Source organism: Lepidochelys olivacea (genome assembly GCF_965140295.1).
Source record: "Lepidochelys olivacea isolate rLepOli2 genome assembly, chromosome: 16".
NCBI lineage: Eukaryota > Metazoa > Chordata > Testudines > Cheloniidae > Lepidochelys > Lepidochelys olivacea.
The window spans coordinates 9,922,173-9,936,749 of NC_140426.1; the positions used below are offsets into that span (position 1 = coordinate 9,922,173).

A 14,577-nucleotide genomic window follows, 5' to 3' on the forward strand; every position below is an offset into this window, starting at 1 on the left:
ATCTCTCCTCATACGTAAGCTGCTCCATGCCACTAATCGTTTTCTTGCCCTTTTCTGAACCTTTTCCAATTCCAATATAATATACTGCTCTGGAGAAACCTGGCTTTGGTGCTTCAGTTACCCAGTTTCCACCTGTTAGGCCTTCCAGATGTTAAGCCTTGGAACCACCTCCCATGTAGCAGGGCAGCTGGAGAGAGTGGTACAGACACGGCAGGATAGCGCAGTAAGTTATGGGGAGGTTTGTGGCTGCTCATCTGGTTTAACTAATGGCCTGTCTACACTAGAGCACTGAACTGCTGCAAGGTTAAACTGAGCTGCAAAGTGTTCCTAGCCCCATTCGTTCCTGCATGTCTAGACGCATTTCCCTGCATCTGACCCCTGTTCACCATATTTCCAGGCCTGGCTCAGGTGTGTAGGTTGCAGCCTACAACACGGTCAGGGCCTTTTCATGATTTATTCATGAACTGTGGGCAAAGTGTGTGTGTGTGTGTGAGAGAGAGAGAGAATATCTCAGCCCTTTTTAAAATGAAAATAAGCACAAATAATTCTTCCCTTTCCCCTTCAACCCAGTTACTGGCCCAACACTAAGTTTTGGGCCCTCGTCTGGATACGTCTCTCTGCCAGGGATGCTCTAGGCAAGTGTCCAGAAAGGGAGGCGACCCCATCAGAAGGAGGGAGATCACCCCATCCTTACTTTCACTTTAGTGGCAGAATTTCAACAAGGATTTCTTAGGAGCTGATGTCACTAGATGAAAATTTCAGCTGGAGCGCCCGATTGCTCTGTTCTCCTCACACCTTAGGCAGCTCTTTTTAATCTGAAAAGGATGTTATTTTTGGTGAGAGAGGCTGGTCCAGTGGCTAGGAGTTGGGCAATCTGGGTGCAGTTCCCTGCTCCTCCACAGACTTCCCTGTGTGACCTTGGGCAAGTCACTTAGTCTCTCTGTACCTCAATTCCTTCTCTGTACAGTGGGAATAACCACATGACCCTGCTGCACAGGGGTGTTCCGGGAATAAATACATTGAACAGTGTGAGGTGCTCAGATAACACAGTAATTGGGGCCATATACATATCATAGACAGGCGTGTCCTGCTCAGCCCCAAATCTTGGAGCACTCTGATGAGGTGGAGAGGCATGTCTTGTTTGGGCTTCACCCCACTGGTCATGGTAAGGAGACCGGATAGGGCGTGGTGTTTCTGAGGAAGACGTTGTCCGGTGGTGTTGACTCTGAATCAGAGGTGGGGGTGAGCTTTCAAATTCAGAACTGGGTGGGAATAACAGTTCAGGGTTATTTGGATCCTGGGATTTGGTTGAGGTCTATCTAATTTCCCAGGGCCTGGGCTAGAAGGGACTTGCCAGGAATAAAACATGGAGGGTGGTTGTGGCTGCAGAACAAGCTGGATAACAAGAGCCATGTTCTGGTGACCTTGATCATGGTGTGGTCTGAAGGGGAGACCACATCAGAGAAAGGGCATTTAGGGTTAATTAAGGCTGTTTCCTTTTCCCCTTCCATTCTGCCATGAATGCAGCATGATGAGATTGAAGAGACCCAAGGATAAAAGAAGACTGACTATCCAGAGGGGGAGCAAGGAAATGGCTGTCCTGCAGTGTTAGGAGCTGAGATAGTCACACTAGTTGCTTATTACAAAGACCTCGTCCATTTTCATCTCGGTTCATGCCAGTGAAAGGGCAGCAAGAGGTGCAGCCAGGCCCTCCATGATGTATTTATGTCTTATTGTTTCCAGGGAGAATGTGGGCCACAGGGGATGAAAGGGCCCCCAGGAGTTCGAGGTCAAATGGGTCTGCAGGGGTTTCCTGGACCCAGAGGGCTGACTGGACGCCAAGGACCTGACGTAAGGATTCTTTGCTTCTCCAGACACTGGTTACACACCGTGTTGCAAAGCGGCTGGAGCGCGACATGCAAGAGAAAATATCTTTTAAGTGGTGTCCCCTCCCCACCTTGAAACATACCCGGGAGAGCTGGGCATGGTGCCTGGCTGCTTGGTCAGTGGCTAACGTGCTACACTTCTCATCCATTTACCCTTCCCCATCCTGCAGCTCAGCTGAGAGTATATTGTGCTTTCTCTCTTAGCATTGATTTTCTGGGAGAAGCGGAATTCTTTGGCTGCAATTTATCAGCAGTTCTATGCACTAGTGGTCGAACAATGTGGACAGCAGGTTGATATCAATTGTCCAAACCTGGGCCCTAAGGTACGGCACTGAAATAGCATTTGAGATTCAGTGCATCTTCCTCCAGGGCAATCAGCGGGCGTGGTACTGGTGTGAATTATAGGCACCAAGCAGGTCTCTGATTCCACCAAGCAGGTCCGATTTCCCAAGCAGCAGGTGAAGAATTGCTCTAGAGGCAGGTGTGTACTTAGGAATCTCATCCCAGCTCTCACTATGCTGAGCCATTGTCCTGTCTTGGTGCAAGCAGGTTGCTGAACATGCTTTCCGCGTCTCAGCGGAAAGGACCCAGACTGGAATCATTGCCATGCCTTGGATCCAAATGCTTTAGCTTCCCCATTTCCCCACTCCTTTCTCTTGACTGACTGTCTGTAACCCTTGATCCTATCCCACAGTCTATGGTCTTGCTGGGAATCTCAGCTGCCTTCCTCCTCGCCTCTCTCTCTCCCACTGGATGAAACCCTTGCATTCTGCCCTGCCCAGACTCACTTGTAGCTGACTCTTCCTGAGACAGCTGGTGCAAATATTTCCATGCACTACAGTTCAGAACATTGCATCTCTCCAACTGACCCAACCTGTTCCTCTTGGCAAGCCGTGGTCATGAAAAGCCAATGATGCACAAGCTCCCTCTACTGGTGAAGCGCCATGTGCTTTAAAAACATGTGTACTCTGTCTGTTTGTTGCCATTTTCATGTTGTCCGACTAATGTAAATGTCACTTTCCATAGTGAATGATAAATCTCATCTGCCCTAAGCTGCCTACCCTAGAAGAAATGCTGAGGAGGGTTTATTAACTGTCTCCCTCACTATCGTTACTATCTAACTGCTGTGAGAAGTTGAACGTATATCCTATTATTTCTCTCTAATCAAGTTACATCTTACTGGGGAGAAACTTAAAATGAGAAACTAAGGGGTACACATGCCCAAATAGAGATCCTACCTTGCCCATAAACCCTGCAAAGAGATACTTAATCCATTGGCAGCGTGCACTCAGTATAAGATAATGGGCCAGGTAGAAACTAAGGGCCAAATTCTCAGCAGGTGTAAATTGTCACAGCTCCACGGGACTTGACATCAGTGGAGCTGGGCCAGTTTACACTAGCAGAGATTTGATCCTAATTGCCCTGGAATTTTCCCATTGCTGTCTATGTAGCTGATTCTAAATTAGACAATTGAGCACTGCCAACACAGCTTGGTGCAAAATTGTGATCAAAGGCAGGAGCGCAATAGATTTCCAATGTGTTTTTTGCAGGGAAATTGCCCTTAATATCCGTGGGGGGTTCTCACTGGCTGTTTCTCCAGATCACACCTGCTTGCCACCTTACAAGTATTTTGAGATTGTGCAGTTTGCAGATTGTTCTTTCTAACTGCCAGCCCTTCAAACTGAAGCTGAGATCAGAGGGGCAGCCGCGTTAGTCTGTATCAGCAAAAAGATGAGTCCTTGTGGCACCTGAGAGACTAACACATTTATTTGGGCATAAACTTGGGGGGTAGAACCCGCTTCATCAGATGCATGGAGTGGAAAATACAGTAGGCAGGTATAAATATACAGCACATGAAAAGATGGGAGTTGCCTTACCAAGTGGGAGGTCAGTGCTAATGAGGCTGATTCAATTAGGGTGGATGTGTCCCATTTCCAACAGTTGACTGCAGAACTGGAATTAATTTGCAAATCTGACACCATCAAATTAGGCCTGAATAAAGACTGGGAGTGGCTGGGTCACTACAAAAAATAATTTTCCCTCTGTTCGCAAAAAGAAAAGGAGTACTTGTGGCACCTTAGAGACTAACCAATTTATTTGAGCATGAGCTTTCGTGAGCTACAGCTCACTTCATCGGATGCATACCGTGGAAACTGCAGCAGACTTTATATACACACAGAGAATATGAAACAATACCTCCTCCCACCCCACTGTCCTGCTGGTAATAGCTTATCTAAAGTGATCATCAAGTTGGGCCATTTCCAGCACAAATCCAGGTTTTCTCACCCTCCACCCCCCCACACAAATTCACTCTCCTGCTGGTGATAGCCCATCCAAAGTGACAACTCTTTACACAATGTGCATGACAATCAAGTTGGGCTATTTCCTGCACAAATCCAGGTTCTCTCACCCCCTCACCCCCCCTCCCAAAAACCACACACACAAACTCACTCTCCTGCTGGTAATAGCTCATCCAAACTGACCACTCTCCAAGTTTAAATCCAAGTTAAACCAGAACATCCGGGGGGGGGGGGTAGGAAAAAACAAGGGGAAATAGGCTACCTTGCATAATGACTTAGCCACTCCCAGTCTCTATTTAAGCCTAAATTAATAGTATCCAATTTGCAAATGAATTCCAAGTCAGCAGTTTCTCACTGGATTCTGGATTTGAAGTTTTTTTGTTTTAAGATAGCATGCCTTCATGTCTGTGATTGCGTGACCAGAGAGATTGAAGTGTTCTCCGACTGGTTTATGAATGTTATAATTCTTGACATCTGATTTGTGTCCATTTATTCTTTTACGTAGAGACTGTCCAGTTTGACCAATGTAAATGGCAGAGGGGCATTGCTGGCACATGATGGCATATATCACATTGGTGGATGTGCAGGTGAACGAGCCTCTGATAGTGTGGCTGATGTTATTAGGCCCTGTGATGGTGTCCCCTGAATAGATATGTGGGCACAATTGGCAACGGGCTTTGTTGCAAGGATAAGTTCCTGGGTTAGTGGTTCTGTTGTGTGGTATGTGGTTGTTGGTGAGTATTTGCTTCAGGTTGCGGGGCTGTCTGTAGGCAAGGACTGGCCTGTCTCCCAAGATTTGTGAGAGTGCTGGGTCATCCTTTAGGATAGGTTGTAGATCCTTAATAATGCGTTGGAGGGGTTTTAGTTAGGGGCTGAAGGTGACGGCTAGTGGCGTTCTGTTATTTTCTTTGTTAGGCCTGTCCTGTAGTAGGTGACTTCTGGGAACTCTTCTGGCTCTATCAATCTGTTTCTTTACTTCCGCAGGTGGGTATTGTAGTTGTAAGAAAGCTTGACAGAGATCTTGTAGGTGTTTGTCTCTGTCTGAGGGGTTGGAGCAAATGCGGTTGTATCGCAGAGCTTGGCTGTAGACGATGGATCGTGTGGTGTGGTCAGGGTGAAAGCTGGAGGCATGCAGGTAGGAATAGCGGTCAGTAGGTTTCCGGTATAGGGTGGTGTTTATGTGACCATTGTTTATTAGCACTGTAGTGTCCAGGAAGTGGATCTCTTGTGTGGACTGGACCAGGCTGAGGTTGGTGGTGGGATGGAAATTGTTGAAACCATGGTGGAATTCCTCAAGGGCTTCTTTTCCATGGGTCCAGATGATGAAGATGTCATCAATATAGCGCAAGTAGAGTAGGGGCTTTAGGGGACGAGAGCTGAGGAAGCGTTGTTCTAAATCAGCCATAAAAATGTTGGCATACTGTGGGGCCATGCTCTGTTGATACTCACTGCTTCTTGTCAACTGTTGGGAATGAGCCACATCCACCATGATTGAATTGGCCTCAGTAGCACTGACCTCCCACTTAGTAAGGCAACTCCCATCTTTTCATGTGCTGTATATTTATACCTGACTACTGTATTTTCACTCCATGCATCTGATGAAGTGGAATTTAGCCCATGAAAGCTGATGCCCAAATTAATTTTTTAGTCTCTACAGTGCCACAAGGACTCCCCGTTGTTTCTGAGATCAGAGTGCGAAGCTGAGTGCTCTCTGGCTCTTCCATCACTGAAAATAAAGATGCTGCAACTGGAATTTTGTTAACAATTCAGAAGGTCGGAATTGCCAGACCAGCTCAAAGCAGGGCTCATCTAGGTCAGTCGCCTGACTCTGGTCGGCTCCGCCTGGCCAGGTGGAACCCTTCTTCGCATGTGAGACCTGAGAGGGTCAAAGCTGGAGGTGCTGCAAGAAGGAAGCAGATTTAAAAAGCGCTTTCTCATGCAGTGCAGATTTCAGTGCCAAGTCTCAGGGCGGGGCAGATGCAGCAGGAAGCTGAATATTTTAACACAGAATTAGATCCTTGCTGATCTTTAGCTTTGCATGTTCAAAAACACAAGAAAGACGAGAGAAGGGGCTTGTTATTTCCCCTTTGCCTTTCCAGGAGTAAAATAGCACGCTGTCTGAGAATAATGCTGTCTTGTTCGGGCGCTGGAGTTTGGCTTCCTATGAGCCCTGATTAGGTATTCACTGTTCAGATTGGATGCATTCTGAGAGAAGGATAACTCAGCAGAAATCATCTCACCACCACACAATGCCTTTTCCAGCTTAGTATGCAGCAGGCCCCATCTCAAAATAGTATCTGCTTGCAGATAGTAGCTCCATGCATTTTACTGTGACGCCCACAGCACCAAGCCAGCCATCCTAGCTTTCTGTGTCCCTCGAGGCAGGAGGGGGGCATTACGAGATCTAGACACCAGAATATTGACCCCTTAAAAATCATCTTAATTCAGTTTCTTGGAAACAAAAACAGTTCAATAATCCTGGTGATTTTTAGCCCTGCAGCAGTCCCCGCTTCGTTTTTGGCCCTGGTCTGTTTTCTTTTCCTACCAAATGAAACACTGAAGGGTTTGTTCTCCATGCCATGCTTGGGAGGGGACAGTGCTGGACTGCTCTGAACTGGGCTGTTTCCCTCATTGATGAATGGAGGACACAAGGACTGTCTCTTTTTACAGCCTGTCTGTACAGCACCCAGCACCATGATTCTTGATTGATGTCCTAGGCATTACTGCAACACCAGTAATTGATAACCCCATTTCCCCTCTCTCAAGGGCTCTCTTCCCTGCTGGATGGCCAGGGATATTTATAGTGAGACATCTCTTCTCTTGCTCAAGAGCAGGGGATCTATGACTGTGGGTAACTCCCTTGTAAAGGGACTTATACATAAAGCTTCTCTCTCTTTGTAAATTATGTAGGTAACTCGCCCTTGAGAGCGGTGCCAGGTGCATCGGCATGTAGTTAGATCGGCAGCATTTCTAAAGATCAGCTGGAGCCTGATCCAATAATATCGAATTCAAATAATGCCTTGCACACAGCAGATTGTCCCTGACTCATTATAGAAGTAATTTTGTCTGGACTGCCCCTTAATTCTGCTTCTTTGCTCCTTTAGGGGGAGGAAGGACAAATAGGCCCACCTGGCCAAAAGAACAGTGAAGGGCCAAAGGTCAGTGTCACCATTATTTCTTCACTCTCTTCATTTTGTTGTGATAAATCCTTTATGTAACGCTCTTCATCTATGGATCTCAGAGTGCTTTAGGGTTCGTCTACACAGCAAAAAAACAGACCCGTGGCAGCGACTCTCAAAGCCCGGCTCAGCTGGCTTGCGCTGTGGGACTAACAATAACGTGTAGATATTTGGGCTCGGAGACCCTGCCCCCTCGCCGGGTTTCAGAACCCAGGCTCCAGACTGAGCCCCGATATTTACTCTGCTATTGTTAGCCTCTCAGCGTGAGCCCCATGAACCCAAGTCAGTTGACCCGGACTCTGAGACTCACTGCCGCTGGGTTTTTTTGCTGTGTAGATGTAGGCTCATTTGCAAATGCAAGCCACTGAATTTCAACTGGGTTTGGGTGCCTAACGCCAATAGGCTCCTTTCAAGATCCCAGCCTCTACACAGATGAGGTGCCATCCCCATTTTGCAGCTAGGGAATCTGAGGCATGGAGAAGTGGACTCACAACAGAGCCATACCACCTATTCGTGTGCATGACTGTGGAAGGTGGGGGGCATTATAAGCTTTCTTTGGAGCAAGGTTGGGTGTTGTCTGTGCTATAGTGTTTTAGTACATAGCTCCATACTGAGGTGTTTTGTGCTTAAATGGATGCTGCCAGCTTAAAACTCATGTAAAAACAAAATAAATGTCCCATGTTACAAATAACTCCTAAATTATGGAACTGTGGTTGTCGAGCAGGGAAATAAAACATCCGCTACTCTTCCCCAGTTGCTGTACTATAGACACTTCACTACTTTTACTTTTTCTGGATTTGCATTTCACAGTTTCCAATTCTCTCAGCTTGGACAATGGCCGACAATTTGGTGATTTCACTCTTGTTTCTTGTCATTTTCCACTTTCCATCCTCCTGCACTGTCATAATGCTGCAATATTTGGGTTTGCCAGCACTGAAAGCAAATGAATGTTTACTTGTTCAAATAAAGGTGTTTTCATTGGGTTGGGGGGTGGAGGTTGTGTGTGTGGTTTTTGTTTTTTTCAGTCAAGGAAACATTTCTCTTTGGTCTTAGATTTTGTAAGAGCATTTGCATAACTTAAACCTCGGGCCATATTTGATCTGACGGAGTCCTTTTATAAAATAATATCTTGTTCCGCTTGTAATATAACTGGCAGTGGGTCTTTCACTGTTTCCCAAAGTGTAGAGGGTGTCCCCTTTTGCAGGAGTGGAAAGCCCAGAAATATATCTCAATTGCTCTCCACAGTTGCAGCATTCATTTTCTTTAAAGCCCCATCTGTGAATCTGCTTGACAGGTCTCAAGCTGTGAGAATGACTGTGGCCTCCACTTAGTGCATTGCTTAAAAAGGGAAAAACCCTCCTTCCTCAGTGAAGGCAGAGCTGGCGGAGTTATAGGCTACAGAATAAATCTGACCAGGAGAGGAGGGGGAAAATACTGGCAATCACCTTCCACCTCTGTGTACCCATCCACCCCTTACACACACATCCTCTCGTTACTGATCAATGGGCATTGGCATGATAGGAAGTCCCATGATCCATAGACATCCAGCTGATGGGACCCCAGCGGAGCTGCTGCCCAGCCTGGCACCCCAACTGAACCTCTAGGCAGGGTTTCAGAATATGAAGGGGGTGGGAGCCATGCCTTACGTAGGGTGAGGTTTTGGCACATGTTGGGGGCACATGTTGGCACATGCTCCAGCTTGTGTCTGCTGCTTTCAGAAGATTTCTGGGTTCACCTCTGGCCCTGAGCGGACAGCACTTTTGGAGACTTCCAGGGAACTGGTAGTTCTCACATTCCCAACCCAGGCTATCTAGGACACTGCATCCTGGCAGCTTGGGGGTTTCAGTAAGTGGTAGGCACATACAAAAAGTCATGTCTGTCCCCGCCCTGCCACATAACAGTGCTGGCTGGGCCCAGCATCTCCGCCGCCACAGCTTGGGACTGATGTGGCATTTAATGTAAGCTCTAGCCGTTCCCACATGTTACACCCATTACAGCATCATTTCAATAGGAAAATCTACATCAAAACCAACATCTCCAGCCTGACCCCAAGCTGTTAGAGCCATTGAGTCCAATGGGCTTTGGAAGAAGTCTCTGAAATTGTACAGACACATGCCCAGCTCTGTATCTCTAAGATAGACAGGGATGGTGGGGAGTGGGGGAATCAAGCAGTGGTGCCTGAAATGATTTTCCCCTATGAATTTTTAGGGCAGTCGAGGATCAGATGGCTTGAAGGGAACGCCCGGGCCAAGAGGACACAGGGTAACTAACAGAGCCTTTCGTTACTTGGAGGTGAACGTTGGGGTCATTATAGGGCTTGAACCCAGCACCTTAAATAGCTCCAAAAAATTGCTTTGTGAGGAGCACAGATCATGTAGCATGGGCATAAAGCACACTGCATGAGAAACTGTACTGAAGAGTGGCTGCCTTGGTCCTCACTAGCATTCCAGGTCAGACAGCACTTAAGCACGTTCTCAACTTTAAGCATAAGCTGAAGTCCCATTGTTGTCAATGAGACTCAAGTAAGTTGCTTTCCCGAATCAGGATGCTGGAGCTTCTGAATGACTTGAAGGCACAGAGCCACTATGCAGAGATCTACTGTGGAGGTGGCTAAGAGGTGGATAGCAGCGGCAGATAACCATAGCAAGGTCCCTGCACTTGAAAGGACTGCATAAACGACTCCTTGCTAGTCAGGTAGAAATACCGTACGAGAGAGGAGTTTAGATAAAATTGGAGACATAATTGAAGTATAAACCAATCTATATATTTAAAGGCCCTGTAGCTTTTACTGCTCATAGACTCATAGACTTTAAGGTCAGAAGGGACCATTATGATCATCTAGTCTGACCTCTTGTACAACGCAGGCCACAGAATCTCACCCACCCACTCCTGTAACAAATCCCTAACCTATGTCTGAGTTACTGAAGTCCTCAAATCATGGTTTAAATACTTCAAGGTGCAGAGAATCCTCCAGCAAGTGACCCGTGCCCCACGCTGCAGAGGAAGGCCAAAAAACCCCAGGGCCTCTGCCAATCTTCCCTGGAGGAAAATTCCTTCTCAACCCCAGATATGGTGATCAGCTAAACCCTGAGCTGGCAAAGATCATTCCTGTTGCTAAACTTGCATATTAAGGCTTCTGAATTTGCATCTTGTTTAATGATGGCAGAGTCCTTTCTTGTAATATTTGTTTCTTTACAGGGCCGTACGGGCCAGCGTGGGTTGGTTGGAATCCCAGGACCCCCAGTAAGTAGCAGTACACCAATACTCAGGCTCAAACTCTTGTGAAGTGTGCTCGAGAGAAGGGATCAGGACTGGCTGCCCCAGTTGCATGGTTCAGCTTTGAAAGCGGAAAGCTTAGATGGGATTCAGAGCTGGCAGATACAAGTGTACCGTTCTCCAAAGAGAGGGCATTAGTCTGATCCGCTGTTAGTGTGACTCTGCTGATTTGCAGTGCAGATCCTCCTGACTCACGCCAGTGTCCAGACCTTGTGTGTTTAACTAGGTGTGCGCTTAAAAGCATAGCCGCAATTGCTCGCCTGTGTGAGAGCGTGAAAAAAAATAGGCAGCATGCATGGGAGTATGGCTTCTCATCAAGGGCACAATAGCGTATTTCTCAGCCTAATTAGGCATCTTAATTGTGCCCTTCACTGTTGGTGCTGTAGTTGCACATGTGCCTAATTAGGATTTATTGAAAATGTAACACTTTTGTTTTCTGTAGCTCACAAATTAAGGTTGAAAAGCGTTAACAGGGCTTGCTAACCTCTACAGCACCCTTTGGCCTGGGCTGTTTGCAATCAACGGTTTTCGTAGTATAGCTCCGGCATGAGACCATTCTTGTGCGCCATGCTTGGGGTTTGGCAGCGATTTGAAAATGTGTTTGTGTTCAAATGTTCTGTGGGTCATATTCTGCCTTTGGGTACGCCTGTAGGAAGGCCAGAGGTAGGAGAATCAGGATAAGCGTTATTCTATACAAGTTTTACATTGTTAAAATAATAATCCTAATTAATAAAAACCCCACCAGAAACACAACTGACTTTTTAGCTATTAGCAAGGAATGTAGGAAGCAAGACTCTCTCTTAAGTAGCTTTCTGTTATTACACAAGTTTACATCTGACAACTAAGCTACAACTAATAGTTGTGGGGATGGGCAAAAGAGGATAGGGAGGAAAAAATAGGTTTAAGAACCTCGACATTTTTCTGTCTGTGGCAGTAAAAATAGCCTTTTACCTGCTCCTCGGTTTCTTTTTTGGTTCGAACATTCACCAGTGGAGGTGGGAAAGGGCTGCTAGAAGCTGTTTGCACAGGGTGCTGAGTGAGGGCACAGACAGGAGAGACAATGCATGGTAATGAGCACAGTGCAGTATGAACACCATCTTCCCTTGGGAAGGTTTCCAAACCTACCAGTTTGCACCTGCAGTTTCTTTCTCTTGCACTGGCATCCAGGGAGTTCCAACGGGAATGAGGCCAATGTTGTACTAAGCACTGTGCAAACAAATAACAGAAAACACTGTTTGCCCCAGAGAGGTCCCAACCGAGGATTTAGATGACACATAGCAGGTGAATAAACAGTCAGACAGCAGGAGGTGGGTAGAGGACAAGATAACAGTAGAGACAGATGTGTTTGCATTAATCACAGTTGTCCCGCTGGCAGAGTTTAGCGCTCACATAGCCAACGAACGTACGTATGCAAGAGCCTACTATTCTTCTTCGAGTGCTTGTTCACGTCCATTCCACATTAGGTGTGCACGCATTGCGTGCATGAGCATCGGAAACTTTTTCCCTTAGCTGCTCCCGGTGGGGCCCCCTGACTGGCGCCATTGCGCCGTGCATATATACCCCTGTCGCTCGACCCCCTCCGGTTCCTTCTTACTGTCCGTGACGGCATTGGAACAACCTCTTTCTCTTGTGCGAGAGCAGTCCCTTAGCCTTTCTCTTATAGATAGCTGTTATCAGTTAGTTCACATACACTTTGTTGTGGACACTTAAGTGATTAGGTGCTTGGAGACTTCCAGCACCCACCCCGGGCTGCAGGGCATGCCGCAGGCCACTGGTTTAAGGCTTGTGCCACCTGCCGCAAGCCTATGCCAGTTAGTGACCCCCACGGCTTGTGTCTTCGTTGCCTGGGGGAAGAACATCAGACTGAGCTGTGTAAGATTTGCAAGGCGTTCAAGCCAAGAACAAAGAAAGAAAGAGACTTTGGTTTAGAGCCGTTGTTGATGGAAGTGGCATTACAGCCACCGGGCCCAGAGTGCCCAACGCTGGCTCCGGCTTCCTCGGTGCGTAGTGCTCCGGAGCCGTCGGGAGACCTGGGACCGGCTCAACACTGAAAAATGTCGGCCCTACAGCGCCAGACTAGGCCCTGGCTCCGCTCGTCCTCCCCGGTGCGGCCCACGGTGCAGCCAAAAGGAATGCGTGGACGTTCCCCGCATAGGAGGCCGGCGCCTTCCAAGGGCCCGAGCGCCGATAAGAGTGGAAAGGCCGCTGTATCGGCACCGGCGGTTCCAGCACCCCAAGTCCCACCGAGCCCAGGTCTAAGTGAGCTCAGTGTGGACAATGGGGTCGGGGACTTAATGGATCAGCCCTCCACGCCTGGCACCTTTGAGGCGGCAAAGGACCTCACTGAGCTGTCGGCGACGAGCCCTCTCCTGTACAGGGAGAATCTTCCGGCACCCATGCCACGGGTGTCATCGAGGAGTAAGCCGGCAATGGTGTGCCGTTCGAGGACACCGTCCTGGCACCGCTCCTGGAGCTGGTCCCAGTCGAGCTCTGCATCTGCGGACTCCCAGTTACCTGCGGCTCAGAAGGAAGTTGTGGTATCGGGAGTGGATTGGCACGAGGAAGTCACGGACAAGGCACATCCCCAGCACCAGTTAGAGACCGGCACTGGGAGAAGTCGAGACGGCCCTCGCCGGAGGACTCCTGCAGGCGCCAGTCCTGGTCCAGACCTCAGTACCAGTCCTGGGGATATCGGTACCGATCTCGCTCTCATTCCGCTAGGAGCCACTCGTCGACCTCCTGTCTGCACAGATCGTCAGCACCGCCTTGGCCTTCGCGGTCGGCATCGCCGCAGTCCGGTGCCAACTCTGGCCGTTACAGTCACTCGCACCGTGCTCTGGACGGCAGTGCACAATGGGGGCTGCCAGGTCATTGGTCCTTTTGGACTCCTTGGGCCTGTCAACAGCACCAAGGGGCCCTGTCCAGGGTGAGCTACTCAGTGCAGCGGTCCTGGTCCCCACACCAACGACGCCGGAAGCCACAATATCCAGGCCTCCAGCATCCCCCCAGGGTAAACCAGCACCAAGGTCTCCTGCCCCGGTCCAAGCCGGAGGCCCCTCCCATGGGAGAAGGGGAGCAGGAGGACCAGCCTGAGGGGGCTGAGCAGCTGCTAACCTCCTCGTCATCCCCAGATGAGGCGGTGGCGGGAACAGCGGTGTCCGGCCGTCCTCCCATAGACCACAGAGCCCACCAGGAGCTACTGCATAGGGTCGCCCAGAACTTGGGGCTGCAGGCCGAGGAGACGGTTGAGCAGGAGGACCCCATGGTGGACATTTTGAGCCCTGAAGGTCCATCTAGAATAGCGCTCCCACTCATTAAGACCATCCAATCAAATTATAAAACTATATGGCAGACCCCCAGCTTCTAGTGCTCCAACAGCCAAGGGTGTGGAGTGCAAGTACTTCGCCCCGTCAAAGGGCTACGAATTCCTATTTTGCCACCTAAGTCCGTGATCCCTGGTGGTCTCGGCGGTGAATGAAAAGGAGCACCATGGTCAACAGGCCCTGGCACCTAAGGCCAAGGAGGCAAAATCCCTGGACCTTTTTGACAGAAAGGTGTACTCGTCGGGGGCCTTCAGTTGAGGATTGCGAACCAGCAGGCCATCCTCAACAGGCATAATTTTAACGCCTGGGCAGCGGTGGGGAAGTTTAAGGACAACCTCCCGCAAGGTTCCCAACAGGAGTTTACGGTCCTAGTGGACGAGGGCAAGACAGTGGCTAAGACCTCTCTCCGGGCCTCCCTGGATTCAGCAGACGCGGCGGCCAGAACAATTGTGTCGGGGGTGGTCATGAGGCTCTCGGCATGGCTGCAGGAGTCAGGCCTGCCACCTGAGGTCCAGAGCACACTCCAGGACCTCCCCTTTGAAGGGTCCGGGCTCTTTTCGGACCAGACAGACGCAAGGCTGCATTGCCTCAAGGACTCAAGGGCTACACTTAA

General features: G+C 48.9%; 1 protein-coding gene across 1 annotated transcript in view; it reads left to right on the forward strand.

Moving 5' to 3' along the window:
- LOC311531889 (uncharacterized protein) overlaps positions 1 to 14,577 on the forward strand; it is a gene marked incomplete at its 5' end in the record, with an annotated part of 258,086 nt that overhangs the window by 190,783 nt on the left and 52,726 nt on the right. Inside the window, 4 exons of the mRNA XM_084649723.1 lie at positions 1,744 to 1,851; positions 7,291 to 7,344; positions 9,574 to 9,627; positions 10,564 to 10,608. Coding sequence (XP_084505849.1) covers positions 1,744 to 1,851; positions 7,291 to 7,344; positions 9,574 to 9,627; positions 10,564 to 10,608 — 261 coding nt within the window. The remainder of the gene's footprint in view (positions 1 to 1,743; positions 1,852 to 7,290; positions 7,345 to 9,573; positions 9,628 to 10,563; positions 10,609 to 14,577) is intronic.